At 36.3% G+C, this 21,068-nt stretch overlaps 2 protein-coding genes across 2 annotated transcripts; one reads left to right on the top strand and one right to left on the bottom strand.

Moving 5' to 3' along the window:
- Positions 1–6,307: 6,307 nt before the first annotated feature.
- On the top strand, positions 6,308–8,492 carry LOC18030044 (adenosylhomocysteinase 1). The gene is made up of 2 exons (XM_006414781.2): positions 6,308–7,090; positions 7,419–8,492. Exons 1-2 carry the CDS (start codon positions 6,380–6,382, stop codon positions 8,163–8,165), a joined length of 1,458 nt encoding a protein of 485 aa, XP_006414844.2. The 5' UTR covers positions 6,308–6,379; the 3' UTR covers positions 8,166–8,492.
- Positions 8,493–10,493: 2,001 nt separating this feature from the next.
- On the bottom strand, positions 10,494–11,131 carry LOC18030043 (protein RALF-like 31). Its single transcript, XM_006414780.2, has one exon. The coding sequence runs from the start codon at positions 10,989–10,991 to the stop codon at positions 10,641–10,643; it is 351 nt and encodes a 116-aa protein (XP_006414843.1). The 5' UTR covers positions 10,992–11,131; the 3' UTR covers positions 10,494–10,640.
- Between the last annotated feature and the right edge of the window lie 9,937 nt (positions 11,132–21,068).

Below are 21,068 nucleotides of genomic sequence, written 5' to 3'. Positions count from 1 at the left end.
AGCTCAATGCCATTGTTATCTTACTTATCATTAGGCTTTTTGCATGTCCTGTTCTGGTCTGATTGCGGCGGCAACACTGGGATATTGATTGCTAATATTCGTGAGGATTTAGAAGAAGTGTGTTGATGAAACGTAGGAAAACAGAATGGTAGATGTAATAAAATCGTTTTTTGTTTAAGAACAGTTGAAACCTGCATTGGCTATAGCAGATTCAGATGCTGCTAAGAGAAGTGGGCGTATATCTCCAAAGTCTGGAAGACGTGCAGTGCTAATATATCCCAACCGCGACCTTTTCTTTCTGATGTTAAAAAAAAATCCAGTTAAATATCCGGACTAAAGGAAAAGAAAGAGGAAATATCATTTAGGAAATGCAAAAACCGAACCTGTAAGGGAGTTTAGGAGAGCTATACATAGGAGAACCCAGAGAAATTAGAATGAAATTTTCAGGTATCGAACTTAAAGGAGCTGGAGAAGCATTCTGTTGCTGTTCCGGACAGAGACAAAATGAGGCTGTGGATATGGAACGAGAAGTGCATATATGTAGTGAAGCAGGTTGTGATTTTCACTTGCCTCAAGTAGCTCTTGGTGTCTTCTCCTCCGGTATACCTGTAGGGAACTATGAGCACGAAATCCATGAGAATAATTCATACGACCATCAGTATTGTGGCTGTTGAACCCGACATTGTGATCTGCAGCATCAGTGAAATAGCTACAGAACGATGATATAGAAACCTAGCCTCGAGAAGAAAATGTAATTTGTCATTGGGGCTAGATGAATCATCTTCTAATACATTAATATTTTAGAACACTTTGTTGCAAGAATATAACAATATGGTCTTGAATCATAGTTGACATTATCACCGAGTTAACCCTACTTTTACATCATAAGATACAAAAAAGTTGCTCCATAGTAAAGATGCCTACCAGTGCCTCGTTGTCTGAGCTCAGCAGTCAAACGATCGACAATAAAGAGTAGATAGTGTGCATCTGTTCTGGCATATTGCACCATCTCTTCGGACAGTGGACGTTGTCTCCAATCTTCACGCTTCATTGAAGATATGAATTAAGCTTAGCATGGATAAGAATGGACTGCAAAACAAAAAAGTATACGGAGTCCTATATGTTAAAGGACTCACCTGAAGTAATTTGTTAGTAACGACTCCACATACAGCCTCAAGTAAGTATGGCAGTGACCTTTGAGGCTTCGACAACACCTCACATGCCTGATTTATGGCATTAACATAAACATTTTACTTTTTCAAAATAGCAGCAATGATAACAGTGAACAAATTTATCTTAAATGGCCGGAGCTAACAAAAGACCCAATTTTCTGTGATCATTCACTCCAAACAGCTTTCACTCATGCCAAAGTTTAAGAATTAGTGCCGGATTTAGAAAAGGTGTACCTTGGCAGTATCGAACATATTAACAACATATATGTGAAAGTCTCTTTGAAGCCAAATTACATCATTGTCGGCTCGGTGAAACACCTAGAAGCAATACGTACAAGTGTTCCATAAGAAGTATCTCAAAATATGAAAAAACCTGAAACAATCGAATGCGGTAGATTCTATATAAATGAACATCTTTATTGGGGGAAAAAATGTACCTTGCAATTATCAGGATTGGAGAAAACAGGACGAAGAATACTCATTTCATCATGTAATGCAATCGTGTCCACCAGAATTTCTTCCTCTTGCGTAGAAATCTGCAAGGGCAAGAGAAATATCAAAAATCTTAACATGAAAGCGAAAATAGCAAATGCCTTCTCAGTGGCCATCAACATCAACGGTTCCGGCGACTCTCATCTCGAAAACAAATCCTCCGACTATCCCACGGAGTCGCATCAATTGAAGATGATAAACCTTTTTTAAAATATTGGAGATGAGAAACCATTATTAAAAAACAAAATGACACATAGATCTAAATCTATTGGAACAGATCGGGAACAGAATGAAAACACTAATTAAGATGGTCAATCAGAAGGAAGAGGAAATTAAAATCACCTACGTAAATGGGAACGTTTGGTTGTAGAGCGCGAGGATCTTCGGTTGGTGCAGAGAAAGTTTCATAGGGAGGTGGAAGTCTCTTCTGAAAATTGTCGTCGAAATCATTGAAACAACTGGTGAGGATAAGTTCATGGCCGCTAATATAAATATTATCGGGGAGCCTCGGGAGAAAGACGAGTAGAATATCAGTTTTTTTTTTAATTAATTAAGTTTAGAAAAGACATGTGTTACTCTCTCCAATACTGATATGTCACGCAGCTGGAGAGAATTCAACCTCTTTTATATATTAGATTACTCATTAGGATGTGGAAGAACAAGGACCATGTTTGAAAAGAAGTGGAGCCACTGGTTGACATGTTCGACTAGTTTCTTTAATTTCAAACGACGTTAATTTATATCTAATTCATTAGTGGAATATGTTTTTGAGCGGCTTCAGAGAAAAAAAAAACAACAAATTGGTTAGCAAAAAGGGAAAGATAAAACAGAAAATTATAAAGTCACATGTGCTGGATCTAAGGCATTTATTTGCAAAATATCTCGTTGCGATATGCGGAGAACATGGAACACGCTCGTGGACCAATCAGACCAACAAGATCTCATCAAAAGTAAAATGTAAAGGACGTCAAAATGGGATTAATGACAGAATGATAAATGCAATTTAAGAGAATTTAGAGTGAAAGTGATGAAAGTGATAAGCAGTTTTTCACATGCTTTTAATGCATAAATCACGTACACGTTAATAATACTCGTCACAATATTACTACATGACTAAGTAGTAAGTATCATCGACATATGGATGCTCAATTTGTTTAGCCGAATGAAGGATGAGTCTAGTTTGCTACATTGTGAATCAAACTAAAGAAAACAATAATTAAAAAGAGAGAAATCAGCAAATACCTGTTTAAGATTTTCTTATTAATTGTGTAGATGATTAATTACAATTCTTAAACCTTGTATTTATACTTTCAAAAAGTTTAATTTCCAAACTTACTGGATAAAATAAATCTTTTATCGAACCTATTAAGAAAACCATACTTTAGAATACTTTGTCACAGAATCAACACATAAACATTATCATTTATTAGTCACACAATTCAATTATCTAATCTTATAATTGGAGGGTATAATCCGTTGAAATTAGGGAAAATAGCAAGCAAACATATTTTTAATTCAACTCATGGGTCTACTTTTTGTGTTTTTGTGTGCCGAAAGCTCTTGGATCTATCCTTACTCCTTAGACCACAAAATCATCTTCCATTTATAGACTAAAAAATCTTCCAATGTGGGAAAACGAATGAAAAAATCTTCTTTGAACAAAGATATTTCCTTAAACGCCTTTCTTGAATTTGAAGACTTCCTTAGTATGCTGCAAAACACTAATCCCAAATAATGGAAATTTTTTGGGTTCACCCCTAGAGGTGAATTCATTCATTCACTCCTCTTATTTTAGCCAATGAGAATCTACCTTGTAATATTATTTTGAACTAAAAATACAAAATTAAATACTCAATCAAATATTTTATAAATAAATAAATAAATAATATATATAAAAATTAGAATTTACGGTTTAATTTTAATTTTAAATTTTTTGAAGGTTTATAGATTAAGATTTAAAATATTAAGATTAGAATTTAGGATTTAAAGATTATAATTTAGGGATTAAGGTTTAAAAATTCTGAAAATAAAACAAATAATTATGTAAATATATATTTATTAAATCAATATAAATAAAATTTAATATTATGTTGGATTCACTATTTCCAATTTAGGGTTTATTTTTTCTTCATTTAAAATTCTGAAAATAAAACAAATATTTATGTTTTTTCCACCAAACAAATAATTATGTAAAAAAATATTTTTATTAAAAATAATCTTCATAAACTTTAATATTATGCTTGGGTTCAATATTTCCAAAGTAGGGTTTAGCATTTTTCTATTAAAAAAAATAATTTGATATTATGTTTGGGTTCACTATTTCTAATTTATGGTTTAGTTTTTTTTTTCATTTAAAATTTCAAAAATAAAATAAATAATTATGTAAAAATATATATTTTTAAAAAATAATTCTACATAAACTTTAATATTATGTTTGGGTTCACTATTTCCAAATTAGAGTTTAGTTTTTTTCATTAAAAAAATATTTAAAATATGCTATTTTGCTAAATTACCTTAATTGATTTTATTATATGGCAGATTCTCATTGGTTAAAATGAGAGGGGGTGAATGAATGAATTTACCCCTAAAGATGAACCCAAAAATTGTTTATCCCAAATTGATGTTAGATCACCACAAAGGTAAACTCTATTATTAAATTATGAAAAATAGTCAGAAACCTCCAAAGTTTCCATAACAAAAATACAAAAAAACACTATAAATGATGAAATGAATATTTAATCATTCGAATAAAATCATGATATACCCACAATGTGCATTAAAATAGTTAAACACACATATAGTCCATAATCTTTGAAGATATTTTCATCGATTTAATTTTAAAATCACTCTAATCTAAAATTTGAAAACAGTTTAAAAATAAGTAGAACATAATTCTTTTTAGTGTTTTTAGATCAAAATCCGTATATTTTACAAGGCTCGGAAACAGTACATGTTATATATGAGCGAATTCTAAAACGACTCATTTGTGTATTCACTAATCTTAACTCAGTTCAATATCAATTAGAACATGCAGATCTTATCATATTCAATTACACATTTGAGAAAATGTTGTGATTCATCTTTAACTGTCAATAACTTGCCAAAAATCAGTGACATCAACTGGTTTAGTTATGATTTTCATAAGTTCCATTACTTAAATTTTTTTTGACATTTATTGGAAAAAGATTATAAAATATCAGCACAAAATAGCAACAATAAACATTTGGTATATACACCAAAAATCTCCAAATCCTATATAAGCTAAGTAAAAGTTAAAATAAGAAAAATATTGTAGACAAAAAAGTAAGGATATTTTCTTATTCTAAAACATTATGAACTGATTTTTTCAGCTTAAATTAAAATAGCATTCAAAGAAACAACCAAGAGAAATCAACTAATCCATGTTTTATCCTAAAACATAATGAACTGATTTAAGCTTAAATTAAAACTTGTGAATTTGCCCATGCCTTGCGTGGGCTGATATAATTTTTTTTATTTAGTTGTTTGAAAATTTAATAGTAGTTTGAATTCATTTATTTTTTATTCTCTAGTATATTTGTTTTAGATTTCTTTACATTTTAATGTTATATTAATATCTAAATAATTTAGTTTAAATAGTTTTGAGATCTTTTGATCACTATTCTATGTATTTTAGATGTAGTTTTTTGAAGTATCGTACGAACTTATTCGAAGAAGAAGCAAAAAGTTAAACAATTAAGAAAGGTGTGAGAGAATTAGAGAGAAGTCTTACATATTTATACTAAAATATTTAAAGTCGAGAACCCTAATTTAGACATCATAAATACCGTTATTCCATTAGACATTTCATTTATTGATTTTTTATTTTTTTGTTAGATTTGACTAAATATCGGCTTTACTAGAGAAAAATGGTTAATATTTATACTAAATCATAAAAAATCAAAAATCCTGTAAACATAAGAAATCGTAAACACTAACATATATATCATAATTAGTGACATTACATTAGTTAGAGATGATTTTTTTTAGCGACATTCTATTACTAAGAAATATAGATTCTCTTTTTTTTTTTTTTTTACTTTTTGGTTATATTTTTTTTTTAAATTTAAATTTATAAAAAGTTAAAAACGGTTTGATTTGACAGCGAAATAAAGCATTTTACAATAATAATTTATAGCGGTTTGTTTTAAGTTATTTTTAATACATCATCAGATAAAAATCAATAAAAAATAACATGTAATCAGTAAATAGAGTAAACAAGTTTTTATACAACCGAAACTCATTCTAGCAATAACACGTAAGCAAAACATTGTGAAATTCACTGTAAATACGACACATCAACAAATCATTACAACTCATCATTCAAAGAAACAACAAAAGAAAAATCAACTAATCCGTGGGCAAGCCCGTTAGGGCTCGCCACAACTATGATCTTTGATTCGCTGAAACGAATTCGATGCAGCCACGTGGCCACCCTTTCCATAACACCGTCCGATCAACTCCACAACAGCTTAAAACACGGGTCACACTGCTCATGCAGCGTGTTCCATAAACTACGGGATCAAAGCTTCTACCAGATCCACCAAACCCTCAAAATAATCCGAGCCGTCCATTTCACTTTGACCTCATCTATTTATACCCTCTCAGTCACCTTCGTTTCTCCTCGCACACTTCTCTCTACCACCTCTCTCTCTGCTCCAAATCTTAGATCCGGCAAATATCTAAGAGAGAGAAAAATGGCGTTGATCGTTGAGAAGACGTCGAGTGGCCGTGAATACAAGGTCAAGGACATGTCCCAGGCCGATTTCGGTCGTCTCGAGCTCGAGCTCGCCGAGGTTGAGATGCCTGGACTCATGGCTTGCCGTACCGAGTTCGGTCCAGCTCAGCCATTCAAAGGCGCTAGAATCACCGGATCTCTCCACATGACAATCCAAACCGCCGTCCTCATCGAAACCCTAACAGCTCTCGGCGCCGAAGTCAGATGGTGCTCCTGCAACATCTTCTCAACTCAGGACCACGCCGCCGCCGCAATCGCTCGCGATTCCGCCGCCGTTTTCGCCTGGAAAGGTGAGACGCTCCAGGAGTACTGGTGGTGCACGGAGCGTGCTCTTGACTGGGGTCCAGGTGGTGGTCCAGATCTGATTGTTGACGATGGTGGTGATGCGACGCTCTTGATTCATGAGGGAGTTAAAGCTGAAGAGATCTTTGAGAAGACTGGTCAGGTTCCTGATCCTAATTCCACTGATAACCCTGAGTTCCAGATCGTTTTGTCGATTATCAAGGAAGGTCTTCAAGTTGATCCTAAGAAGTACCACAAGATGAAGGAGAGACTCGTTGGTGTTTCTGAGGAAACTACCACTGGTGTCAAGAGGCTTTACCAGATGCAGGAAAGTGGAGCTCTACTTTTCCCAGCCATTAACGTCAACGACTCTGTCACCAAGAGCAAGGTATTGATTTTCTTTCTTCTCAGATTTGTTCTTGATAAGACTTACTGATAAAATGATTCATATTCTAGATCTAAAGGAGAGAACTGGTCACTGCAATGTCCTCTTTCGGATCTTTAGATTTGAGAGGAGTAAATTTTGTTGCTATAGGATAAGACGACAACTAAACACTAAGTAGATATTTCTTGAAAATTACTTACGATCTTGCAGCTAATAAGAACCAGTTTATAGTGAATCATATGTTTGTGAATTGCATACAGATTCATTCTTTGATGTTGTGGTTTACTCATATGCTATGTTGCTGATAATCTTATGTGTTCTTTACTCACAGTTCGACAACTTGTACGGATGCCGTCACTCTCTACCTGATGGTCTCATGAGGGCAACTGATGTCATGATCGCCGGAAAGGTCGCTGTTATCTGTGGATACGGTGATGTCGGAAAGGGTTGTGCCGCCGCCATGAAAACCGCTGGTGCTCGTGTTATCGTGACTGAGATCGATCCCATCTGTGCCCTTCAAGCTTTGATGGAAGGACTTCAAGTTCTGACACTCGAGGACGTGGTCTCAGAAGCTGACATCTTTGTCACCACCACCGGTAACAAAGACATCATCATGGTCGACCACATGAGGAAGATGAAGAACAACGCCATTGTGTGCAACATTGGTCACTTTGACAACGAGATCGACATGCTTGGACTCGAGACTTACCCTGGTGTGAAGCGTATCACCATCAAGCCCCAGACAGACAGGTGGGTGTTCCCTGAGACCAAGACCGGAATCATTGTTTTGGCTGAGGGTCGTCTCATGAACTTGGGTTGTGCCACTGGTCACCCTAGTTTCGTCATGTCTTGCTCTTTCACCAACCAGGTGATTGCCCAGCTTGAGCTTTGGAACGAGAAGTCGAGTGGTAAGTACGAGAAGAAGGTTTACGTTTTGCCTAAGCATTTGGATGAGAAGGTTGCTGCACTTCACTTGGGCAAGCTTGGAGCTAGGCTTACTAAGTTGTCAAAGGACCAGTCTGATTACATCAGCATTCCCATTGAAGGACCATACAAGCCTGCTCACTACAGGTACTGAGAGAGAGAGATTAGACAAAGCGGGTTTGGTTCTGCTTCTGGTTTGTGTCGGGTTATGGTGGAAGAGTGGAAGATATTGGTCTTCTGGTGAAGTTGATCAATTATCGTTCTTAATAAGGGTTCTTGGCTTTTGAAGGTTGTGCTTGTTTCTTCTTCTTCTTCATTTTTCTTGAAAACTTAAATTAGTTTTTGATTATAGTTCTCCTCTTGATTTTATTTTTGTGTGTTTTGTTCAACGTTGTACTCTTTAAACAAATCATACAGAAAAATGAAAAAGGGGAAACTGTTTTCCGCATCTCAATTTATTGATATCTCTCTCTTTCGACTTTATTCTGTTTTTTTTTTTTTTGCTTTTTTGTTCCATTGAATGTGATGTGAAGTGTTCATATCTCTAATGGGTTGATGCTCATATGCCGCGGTTGCTATTATGCTTGCTATTATGATTTGCACACGATTCAAACTTAATCTTAGGATTCATTTATACCAAATTAATATCGTACGAGAAGAATATAAGAATCTCACCAACCATACCGAAAATTTTGTAATAAGAAAATTACTCAAAGAGAAATTCCTTTTTCTATCACCTAAAATATCCCTGTAAGTTCAAATTTCATTCCACATCATACTCTTGTCACTCGTATAGTAATTGGAATATTCATAGTTTACAGTATGACTATAAACTTCTACTTAGGTAAATAGCCAAGTGATATGATGAACTATTAAGATTTGATTGAAGACTTAAAGAACTTGTCGGATAAGGCCCAAGATGATGATAGTGTCTCTTTTTTTTTTTGGCCGCAGATGATCGTATCTCTATGGAGGAAATCTCCATGATGGGAGAGCAGTTTCATTTTTTTTTTAATTTTGTTTCCCTATATTTTAAGTATTATAAAATGAACGGTTTATAATCTCCAAGTTGTGACAGTGGTTTAAGATTTCATGAGAACATAGATCAGTGACTCAATCCTCAACCTCAATGTAACGACCACCTGAGTGTGTCTCTCATCCTGAAAACGAAAAGACCTAGAGATATGAAGTAGGTTTGTACACATTAGTCTTTGCAACACAATGTACAAGATCATATCTAAAGTTCTTTGTCAAAGACGGAAAAGACTCCTTCCCACAATCACTTCGGAAACACAGTTCGCCTTTCAAGAAAGGGAGGGTGATCTCTGATATTATCTTCTCGGCGCAAGACACTTTCCATGCTCTTAATACGTGGTGTATATGGAGATTCTGGGTCTGTTCTTTTCATGGATGCTGCGTCAGCGATCGCGGCAAAAAAAAAACAACAATGGAGAATCTAAAACTGTTGCCTATCTTCACATTAATCTAGTGTTACAGTTAATTTTAAAGGAGATGCCGGTGTCGCTGGTGACGCTGGAAAAACATAGTGGCAGCCGCAATAGTTGCGACAACTACTTTTAAACGTGGCGATGGTGTTACTCTCCACATACTTGTGTGAGAAGTAACTGAAAGTGGTGATAATTAATCGCTGACGCGCGTCCATCCAAAGAACAGGCCCCTATCAATGAATACCGATATGACTAAAGCGTATGATCGGATGGAATGGTGTCTTTTAGAGACTTTAAAGCTCATCAATATTGATTTTGCGTCGCAGGGTCCTGGATCTTATGGATTATGATGTGTGAGGAAACATGCATGAACTTAAAAACTAATACATAGTAACAAAATTTACAAGACTAAACTCCTTTCTTCACCATAGAAAAACAGAAAGCGTTAGGCTCGGAACAGAAAGCAGTCAACAATGATATAAAGTCGTAAAATCCAACACAAAACAAGAGTCAATGTGTTTCCAATTCTCTAAATTTCAATTCTGAGACCAACTCCTTCCTCAATCCACATAGCACACAAACATGCTCAGTTACAACATCAATTTCTACTTTTGAACTTCTCTGCATCAAGAAATCTCCACATTCCCTAGTGAAAAGCTTCTAATTTTGGTCCATAATCACCCAAAAAAACAAGCAAATCAACGCCTAATATATTATCCATCAATCTACTTAAAAAACTTCCTATAACACATAGATCTCAATGATTTGGCATATTTGATAGCCAAAACTGCTTACATATATAGCAACAACAATACAAAAAGCTTCTGAATTTACTTGCCTCTGAATTTCACAAACCAAACGCCAAAAAGCAACAAGAACTGAATTTTCTTCCATTATACTATACAAGAAGCATCAAGAACTCTCTACATTCCCCAGTGAAAAGCTTCTGATTTGGTCCATAAGCACCCAATAACAAGCAAATGAACAGCTAATATTATATGCATCAATCTACTGAAACCTTTATATAATATATAGATCTTAATAATTGGACATATTTGATAACCAAAACAGTTGCAAGATTACATATATAACAACAACAATACAAAAAGCTTAAAACTTTATAACAGAAAATATACTCTGAATACTCAAAACCAAACTCCCAAAAAAGCTCTAAAATTTCTTCAGGTAACGATGTCGCTGGTGTCTCTAGCACACCTTGTAATGGTATCGCAGCCTCTGTTGTAAGAATTGGCTTGACCTGAGCGGCAATCGTAGTAAGAGGCGCCTGGTTTCTGACAAGGAACCATGTCTCTCCTTAGGGTTTCGTAGCCGATGTACCGTTTCCGCGCCATCAGCACTCTCCGGCTAATTTCCGACGGCATTAGCTCTTCGTCTTCTCCGATGAGTCTGTTTCGGACCAGCATCGCGTCGATCTCGCCGTTTGGGGATGGAATCGGGATGGCGTCGGAGATTGGGAAGTGGGTTTGGAGGACAAGAATGGTTAGAAACAGCAACGCTACAGAGTTTATCATGTCGATGCTGGTGTTTGCAGATTTTTGCGGAGCAATCTGTATGCTAGATCTCTCTCTCTCTTAATCTGGCAGAAGCAGAAGCAGAAAGCAGAAGAAGCAGAAAGTTGTAGTTGGTGAAGAAGAAAAAATTCGCTGACAAATGTACAAACTAAAGCAGGTTTTGGTTTAACTGTTCGGATTACGGAAAGTCAATTTTAACCGGTAGGTTTGCAAAGATAAGTTTTTCCTTTTTCTTCTTCATTTTGGTTATTAGAATCGACAGTCGACAGTGTCTTAATGAATGAACTAGATTTTAACCCATATTTTTTTTTTCTAATATAAATTGCATTTATCTTTTTCTTTAGATTTAATTTGTTTTTGTTATTTATTTTTTTAAATCAAAAATTGTTATCATATTTTAATTTTAAACAATAAAATTTGTATATTAATAGAATAAAAGTATATGTTAATTAAGTATATATTGATCTAATGTTAATTATAAACTTTGTTATTATGTGAATTTAGATTTACACATAAAAAATCTTTATATCTATGAATTTGCTAATCCATCCGTTTCGTTGTCTTAAATCATTTTAAATATCTTACATGTTTTGACATACTAACTCATATAAAACTATAATTGTAATTGTATAACCCTATAAATATTTACTAATATAGAATATTTGGACCAATTGATTATGAAAAAATATAATAAGATATTTATTTACTATTTGTGCTATTAAAAAATGTATATATATATATATAAACTGGCTAACCTGTTAGTTTAATTGTTTCAAATCATCTTAATATCTTATATGTTTTAATAAATTAACCCATGGACCTTATATATATATATAACTCTAATCAGCTCAATTATATTATTGTATAATATAAATATTTATTAATCTCAAATATTTGATATTTTAAACCAATTGATTATGCTAAAATACGATAAAATATTTATTTGCTATGCATTTTTATAAAAATATTATTTAAATTTAAAATTTTAAATTAAATCTCTCATGTATTTAAGAAATATTAAAGTATTAAAATTATTATTTAAATTTTCGTAGTAAAATTTAATTATAATTTTTTTTTTGAATTTTTTGAATTTAAGTTAAATTGAATGCAAATTTTGTAACTAAATTTAATTAAATTTCTAATAATTTGAAATTTAAATTAAAGATGACCTAGATTTTAGGAAATCTAAAAATATCTAAATTAATAACTAATTTTCGAAAATTAAATATAAAAATAAAATAAAATATTATAAAAAATATTTTAGGAGTGTTTGGATGCAAGCACTAAATGTGTTTCTGTTTTAATGAATAGATTAATTTATTTTAGGAGCAAAAGTGTCTATTTTGACTTTCTTACGTTTAAATTAGCATTTGTATTACAAAGGCTGTTTGAAAGAAAAAAAATCAATTTGGTAGTAGTCAGTCACTGACTCAATATTGTTGGAGATAATACAGAAAATGACATACACATCGATTTTGAATAGAAATTAGAATAACTGCATTTATTCTTTAGATAGGATCATCTGTTTTTTTCCCTCCATTCACAGTTTTAAAGTAAAGTCAATTAGCTCAGTGACTCCACTTACAGTTTTAAAGTAGAGTCAATTAGCTCAGTAACCAATTTCAATAATTGATTAAGAATATGATCATGCTTTCAGAGAAATTAGATAAGTAATAAAATAGTGTACTTTCAACATTTTTATCCTCTTGACCATTTATATATAGATGGTCTATATACTATTTCTGTATTATTCTATTTATTGTATTCCATAGATTTTGCTTCTTTTTTTGTTTCTTTTCGTTATTTGCATGCTATTATTTCATCAAAATTTTATAACTACAGAAATATACAGATTCTTTCATGCCTAACATGATTTAGATTTTTTAAAACTAAAAAAATCTGTTTAACATAAATAATGTCACTAATAATATAGCAAAACTATATACATATATATATATATAAATATATAAATATATTTTATCAATAACATAGTCAATCTATTATAGTTTAGTTGATGAGATAATGAGAAGAAAAGTGAATCTTAGTTGTTTTCAATCTAACATGACTGATTTTGAAAAGCGGACACAAATACATATTGTGGACGTAAATAGTATTGTCACCAACTATTTTTAAAAATAACATAAAAAGACCATTTTATAATCAAAACATAAAAATATAGTTTACCGATACTTTATTAGAGGAATGTTTTGACTCCCCAAAACCAGCTGTTTCACTACTCTGTAATATATTTACTCTGTTAGCTTTTTCTCATCATCTTCAATGGTCAGTAATGTAATTCTGTCTCATGTAGAATATGCATAAGCTAGTATAGATAATCTATATGTTCTATATAGACTGACATATTTTTAACTATATCACATGTCATGGTTCAAATATTTTTTTACAATGAAAATCAGATCATCTTTATATTGTTTACAATAACAAGTTTGTAAAATAGTATAGACTTCATAAGTAGAATAGATTGAATGAGAGAAGGAAACAATATGGGGAGGAGAATGAATATGGTGGGATATTTTACTTATTGTTGTTAACAAATAACCCGAGTTGGGTAATTTTGGTAATGGAACAAATTTTGATTTCGTGGGTAGAGCTATGTACGGGAAGAATCCAGCTGATAGGAAGTTTGGATTTGATGCATCAAATCAAATTACTAAATAGTTTTCCTTAAAACAGATATTCTATACACATAAACATTAGCAAATAAAAAATAGTAAAATTGCATTTGAGACGAGAAAAAAGGATAAACATTTGTGCACTTTGCTCATTTATATAGTATATAAACATTCTATACAAAGTCAAAACCTTTATGCACTTTGCTCATCTGTATATTAAATCATCATTTATGACGTGCTAATATATTTTTCTCCATCTATGAAATAGACTTTATATATACAAAATCTCCAAAATTTACAAAATCTACCTAATTAGGTTCAATGTGATAGCCTAATGCTTATCACCACCGATGATATTTTGTACACAAAACTAGACTTTCTATATACAAAATTTTTCAAAATTTGTAAAATCCACAAAATTATGTCGAATACATGTACGATGTCGGAGGTAACGGAGATTATGGGCAAAGAAAGAAGAATAACCACCAGAAATGATTCAAAAGCTCCACAATGAATCTCTGCTCCAACAACTACAACGATCTCTGCCTCATGCGACAACAGCAAGCCTCCACTAAATCGACGATCGATTGACTAATATGAAATCAAATATGGAGAAACACAAAGATCTTCAAATTCTTCATTTATCTTTTTGCAACGATAGAAGATTGACTCATGTGAAATCAAATCCAGAGACGACGATGGACTATGGAGAAACGAGTTTCTGATTGTTCTGCCATAATATAGCAGAGATTCTGTCGCACTGAAAGACTGTAGATTTGCGTGAATTGTAGAAATTCGTGGAAGAGAAAGCGCTTGGTCGAGGAAAGACATAAGAACAAGAAAAAAAATAAAAAATAAATAAAAGAAAAAGTGTAATTGTATTAATATGAAAATATAAAAAATATATTTTTTTTGTTAGATGGTGAATTTGTTTGATAGCTACAGAATGCATTTTCCTTTAAAGTAACAAACAAAAATATTAATATAAAAATAATTCATCATAAATACAGAAAAAGTCACAGAAAAACAAATTGGGATAAACAATTGTTAAAAGTGTGTTTTACCCAGATCAATATTTTTTTTATTTAAATAATTTCTTTTCGTATTTGCATTGATTGTACTACTTTATTTGATCTGTGTTGGTACACAGCCAAAAAGTATCGTTAAATGTGAGACTACATAACTTATATATTTACAGATAAAATCTGCAAGTACGATAAATAGTTATGGCGGAGAGCATGATGTCACAGTTATCCAACTATACATAAACGTAATGCTTACTAAGCTGTTCTTGATTAAATGCAATATTTGGAGACAATAAACGAGAGATTTGGGAGAAATTGAGGGAAAATTTGAAATATTAACATGTTAACCTAGGTTTTTAGAGCTCCAATTAATAAGTCCACATCCAACATTTTTGTAGATTTATACAACAAATCATTAAAAAAAAAGAGTTTATGATTTAAAAAAGTCATGTACTTTCAACTTACAGTTCATCCATCGTTTCATATTTAAATATTTACAGCGAGTTCTAACTAGTGGTATTGTTGATTTTGAATTGGGAGTGTAAAAAACTGAAGATGGTGGTTTTATGTGTTGTCTTAAGCATTTTAGTGAGAGCGGTGCAAGGCTGGTTAAAAAGGGGTGGTGACAGACTGACAGTGTGTGACATTTTGTGCTAATGGAAGAAAAACTAATCAAAGGCATCAAGCTAAGAGAAAAGCTTGAGGCTTCCCTGCGGGATCTTCCACTTAATTATGGCTGGATAGCATGTTATGGATGTCAACTACTTTGGACTCTGCTCCCACATTGCTTAGGAATCTAGCAGCTCACGCCACAATCTACCATATTTGGAAGCAAATGAACAATATCGTTCACAACCTTCATTCCTCCTGATATTATCGTGAAGGACATCAATAAGAAGGTTCAAAACTCTATTTCTGTAAGAAGACAGAGACAGCATTTTGGTAACGTAATGCTTCTTTGGATTCAGTGATTTTAATCTAATTAAATTTTGCTACCTTGTTTTTAATTCTTTTTACCAAGGTACCAATGTAAAAGGGAATCTTATGCATTGCCCAACTCTTTATTAATATGAATCTTTACAATTTAGCAAAATAAAGGCTAAGAGAAAAAGACATATGATCGGCAAATGTATACACAGAAATGAATATCGTTGAGACGAAGGTAGATACTGAGCTGACCTATGAGATGTTGCAATGGATGGATATTGATGGATCTGTTAAACCGATCCCTATTCATATTAGAAATGATGGGTATATGTTTCTCACTATTTGTGTGGATCTGCACGAGCTGAAGTTGTATGTGGTGCTGATGTCTGTTGATTGTGGATCTCAAATTTTCAGAGTCAATTCGGTAATTTGAGTTCGGAGAAAGTTTTTTTATTCAATTATTCGAGTTCATATTATAAATGTCTGAGTTCGGAAGTTTCTCGACGAACTGAGTACAATATTAGTGAACTCTCGATTCCTCGGGAAGGAGTCCTCTCTCTACAGTAATCAAGCTCCCTATTTATAGTGCATTAATGAGAAGGAAGCTTAGGATTCTCTCTCTCTAATCTCCACCGCCTCTTGTTATCGGGCCTGATTGCCAATGGGCTGCGTCAGCAGGCCGAGCCCACTTCGGTCGAGACCTTCGTCGACCGGAGTCAATTGAGCCGATCTTGGTCTAAACTGGTCCAACCCGGGTAGCGGAGCGTCCCCCAGTTCGGCAAATGAGCTCGGCTGACTTTTGACGGATTTGAGGAGTTGGTGCGGTTGAAATCGAGGTCGGTTGAAGTTGAACTCTTCATCCCTGAGTGCCTCTTTGTCTCCCGAGCTTGGGGAGACTATTTTTGGGTTTTCACATGATGGAAGTCGAAGAGTCGAACTGATTTTGGTTGGAAGTTGAAATTTCTGGAATCGACACGAGGTGCAGAAACCGAGAAGTCGCAATGATTTCATTTCTTCTATAAATAAGAAACAGCTCTCCCCATTTCCTCATTCTTGCTATCACTGCTAAGGTATTCGCTCTCCTTTCTCTCTAGATTCCTTCTTTCTCTCTCTAGATTCTCCGGTTACCGTCCACCATGCTCTCCCGCCGTCAGCCAATTTTTTCCGGTGATCCAGCCATGTCTTCCGAGTCCTCTTCCAATTCTGGATATGTCATTCTCCCTGAGGATCGTCAGCCGACTTCTTCGGCTGAATTGTCCAGTTCGGGTACTACTGAAAATTCTTCGAATGCTTCTTTGGTTCGGAAGAATTCTCATGTTGCTGAGGTCGGATCGAGCAGCCGGGTGGCACCAATCCGAGCTCCTGAGCTGATGGACCAGGTCATTCGAGACTCCGAGGGCCAATCTTCCGCCGATCTAGAGGTTGATCAGGATGCTGACATCAAGATGAATGAAGACGCACCTTTGAACGAAGTCGGGGAAGATGGGACCTCAAATCCTGATGATGATGACATGATGCCGATCGTCGATCGCCCGACCGTTTGTGCTGATGTGAGACCTACATTGTCGGATGTTGACACAGTCTGGGAGACGATGCTTATCTGTGGGGCTCCTCCTGGTGTTGTAGTTTGGGTTCCTGAGCCGGACAAACGTCCGTGGGATGTCCCGGAAGATTATATATGCATCTACGAGGCCTATTTCCGTGAAGCTGGCCTGACTTTTCCCCTACCTCGTCTGCTTTTTGCTTAATGAAACCGTCATGGCTGCGCAATTTCGCAGCTAAAGCAAGCCATAATTGTGAATTTCGTTTAGATCTTCCAGCTCGGGCGCGACATCCGGACTCACGTTAATGTTGCCCAGTTCAAAATTTTTTTTATCATGAAGGTTGTCCAAATCAAGTATTGGTTCTTATCGGCCTGTTCCAATCCTCGATTTGACTTGGTGACGGCTCACAAGGTGAGCAAGTTCTTGGACTGGGAGAAAAGCTATTTCTTTCTTCGCGTTGATTTTCATTTTGCTGAGAATCCGGAGCACGTTCCGGACTGGCTGGAGCGTGGAATTTGGTAGTTATCCTCCGGTCAATCTTTTCATGCTTCGACTTGTGACAACTAACTGTCCTCTTATTTTTGCAGATCGTCACATTCCAGACTTTTTACAACGTTCCCTCAGAGATGACCTTGCAAAACAACTTAGTGAAGCCGGATAGCGTCGTTGGCCCCGTGCTTATCAAGAGAAGATAGACCAGAAGATAAAGAGAGTATAGGCTAAGGGTGAGTATTTTCCGAGCTGCTTTAATCCTTTGTGGATATTCAGGGACTTTTGTTGACTTTCCGGTATTTATTCTCAGCGACTAAAGCAGAGGCCGGACCCAGCAATCCTAAGAGGACTCCAAAGAAGGCTTCAAAAAATACTCGGCGGAAAAGAATGAGGCTTGACAGGTCAGATATTCCGATGATGAATTTTGCTGGCGATAACAAGGACGAGGGTAATGCTCTCATCGACGTCACTGGTCTGGACGGAGATGAAATCCAAGACCCTACTTTTCGTCTCGACGCGGCCCCTGTTCAGCAGCTCAACCCGGTTCTGCCTTGAAGGCGTTAACCTGGAGGTTACGGTAACTGGAGTCCCTGAAAGTTCTCCTCTTGAGCCCCAACCACAGGAAGGTGAACTCAAGGATCCTAATGACGATGAGCTCACTATTTCCGAGCCAGCTCGGAGGAAGAAAAAGAAGGCCGTAAAGTCTTCCTCCCAGAAGAAGACTGGGGATCAAGGCGGTTAAACGAGCCAAGGGACTATGGTCCTCCATGGCGGCGATATTGACGGTCATCTTTCCGATGCTCAGATCCAGCCCGGGGATGCGACGGCAGGCGCTTCGAAGTCCGGGAATCCAAGATCCCCAAAAAGGTGCAGGGTTTCCGATCCTTCTTCGTTGGTCCGTCTAAGTTATAATAAGGACCGGTCATTCTTTGACGATGCTTCCGCTTGCGCAGTGCTCTTCTGGCAGATTGTCCCGACTTCATTTCCAATGCCCGAGACGAAGGACCTTTTCCGTCCCAAGTTTTATGCTCAGCTTGTTAAGTTCGCTTCCACTGAGGTTTTCCTGTTGTTAAGTATCCGTGCTGTTTTCTTTTGGTTGTACTGACTTTCGTCGATTTCTAGCTCGTCTGCGACACAGATAAACTAGTTCAGCAGTACGACTTAGAGATTGAGAGGTTGAGGAAGATCAACGCTGAGGTAGCGGCTGAGAGAGAGTTGTTAGAGACCTCGTACCGTATGGAGAAGGAGAGGTGCGAGGCTTCCATACTGATTTTCTTGGAGAAAGAGAAGGAGAACACCACTCTCAAGGAACATGTTGGAGTGCTGGAGAAGTGGGTTGCTGAATTGGACTCCGATTTGGATGCCATATCCAAGTCCTTCAAGGCAGAGAAGCTCGAGAAGCGGAAGTATCGGGATTCGGTGTCTAAAGGCAGGGCAGATTTGCTGGCGCTGAGAAGCAAATGCGAGGCAAAGCTGGCAAAGGTGAAGGATTTTATGGATAAATCCGAGCTGAGAAAGGCGCCATTTCTCATGCTTAAGTAGGTTACTACCTTGGTCGGCTTCTGCGACTTCCTGAAGCGAGAGCATAATTACATCGTCATTTCCCATATCTTGGAGACATATGAGAGGCGGGTAAGAAACTGCACTAAGGACGTTAATGCGATCCCTCCTCCGGAGCTCGGGGATGATGACATTGCTATGCCGTCTGTCGCTGAAATCCTGGGGTCGAGCTTCTGTCGGACGTGTAAATCTCGGAAGGGTTGAATCAGTTTGGGTCTAATTCGAACTTTATTTCCGCGGAACGTGCTGCGAGCTTGAAGAATTCGTCATCTGTCGCGCGTCAATAAGAAATTTGTTTTTTTTTGTTGTTTTGTTGGTATGATCCTATGTAATTTGTTCGGACCATACTTGTTGGATTTTTAGACTTAGTATTTTATCGCCTGTTTTGGCGTTTTGTGTCGTCGTCTATTTTGATGATTTCAGATTTTTTTTTCTTAGAAAGAAATGGAATTTTCAATGAACGTATTAGAGCTACTTGATCTTTGTTTTCTTGCGAACTATTGATAATTCGGCTTGTTTGTTTGGTTTGATGAGTTTAGGTGGCTGACGCGTGGCACTACGACCGATACTCAAGGCGTTTCCAAAGTTAAATCTGTGTTTGCGTGGTGCTTATTCTTTCCAGATAACTAAGGAAAGAATGAGTGCGGATTAGGTTCTGACTTTTACTTAAGTTGAGGCACCATGGCGATGCGTGCGAGACTAATCTTGGCTTGGTAAGTCGATGTGTAAGATTGGTTTCGAGAGATTGCGAGATAAACGAAGGATGAAATTTTATTATTGTTGTAGCTGGAATCGAGAGATTGCGAGATTAAGAAATTTGTAGTTCAGTTTACATAAGTTTAGAGTTTGGCAAATGCCGGAATGCTTTTTTTTTTTTGGAGAACTCCGTGCTGGCGGAGGCCTGTACTTAGTAGTAGTACCGTTTAAGGTTAGCAGAATTCCACGAACGTGGGATCGGTGTTTCGTCGAGCTTCATGACTTCGTAGACTCCGGATTTGACAATGCGAATTACTTGGTATGGACCTTCCCAGTTTATGCCGAGCTTGCCCGCATTAACTTCTTCGGTGTTGTGGAACACCTTTCGGAGAACGAGGTCGCCTTCATCAAAATGCCGACCTTGTACCTTCTTGTTGTAGTATCGGGCTGCGAGGCGTTGGTAGTTTTGGATTCTCAGGGCTACACAGCGTTACTCCTCTATTGTGTCGAGGTTATCAACCATCATTTGATCGTTGAGTTCAGGGTTCTCAGGGAGCATAGTGTATTTTAGGATCAGGACGCTAATTTTGGCGGGTCATAATGCTTCCATTCCATAAGCCAAGAAAAAGGAGGACTGTCCGATTGAGAGGCAAGGGGTGGTTCAGTGCGACCATAAGACGTCATCGAGCTCGTCCGCCCAAGTGCCCTTTTTAGCCTCGACCCGCTTCTTGATGCCATCAAGGATGATTTTGTTGGTTGCCTCGGCCTGTCCGTTTTCTTGTGGATAGCGCGGGGTCGAAAAGCTAAGGCGGATTCGGAATTTTTTGCACCAATTATTGAACATTCCTGCGATGAACTGCGGTCCACTGTCGGTGATGATTTCGTGTGGTACTCCATGCTGGCAGATAATGTACTTCCATACAAATTTCTGGACAACTAACGCTTTGATTTACGGGTACGCTTCGGTCTCGACCCACTTTGTGAAGTAGTCCGTCATGACCAAGATGTATTGTTTCTTGTTCGTTGATCGGCATAATGGTCCGATGATATCCATAGCCCATCTCATGAAGGGGTAAGGTGCCGAGCTGGTTTGAAGCAGTTCGGTGGGCATGTTGATCATTGGGCCATGTCGCTGATATTTATCGCATTTCAGGACAAACTTCTCGCAATCCGCAACCATTGTCGGCCAGAAGTAACTAG

Source organism: Eutrema salsugineum, unplaced genomic scaffold (genome assembly GCF_000478725.1).
Source record: "Eutrema salsugineum unplaced genomic scaffold, Eutsalg1_0 scaffold_1, whole genome shotgun sequence".
Classification (NCBI taxonomy): domain Eukaryota; kingdom Viridiplantae; phylum Streptophyta; class Magnoliopsida; order Brassicales; family Brassicaceae; genus Eutrema; species Eutrema salsugineum.
The sequence above is the reverse complement of the archived record's forward strand: the minus strand, read 5'-3'. Positions and strand labels throughout refer to the sequence as shown.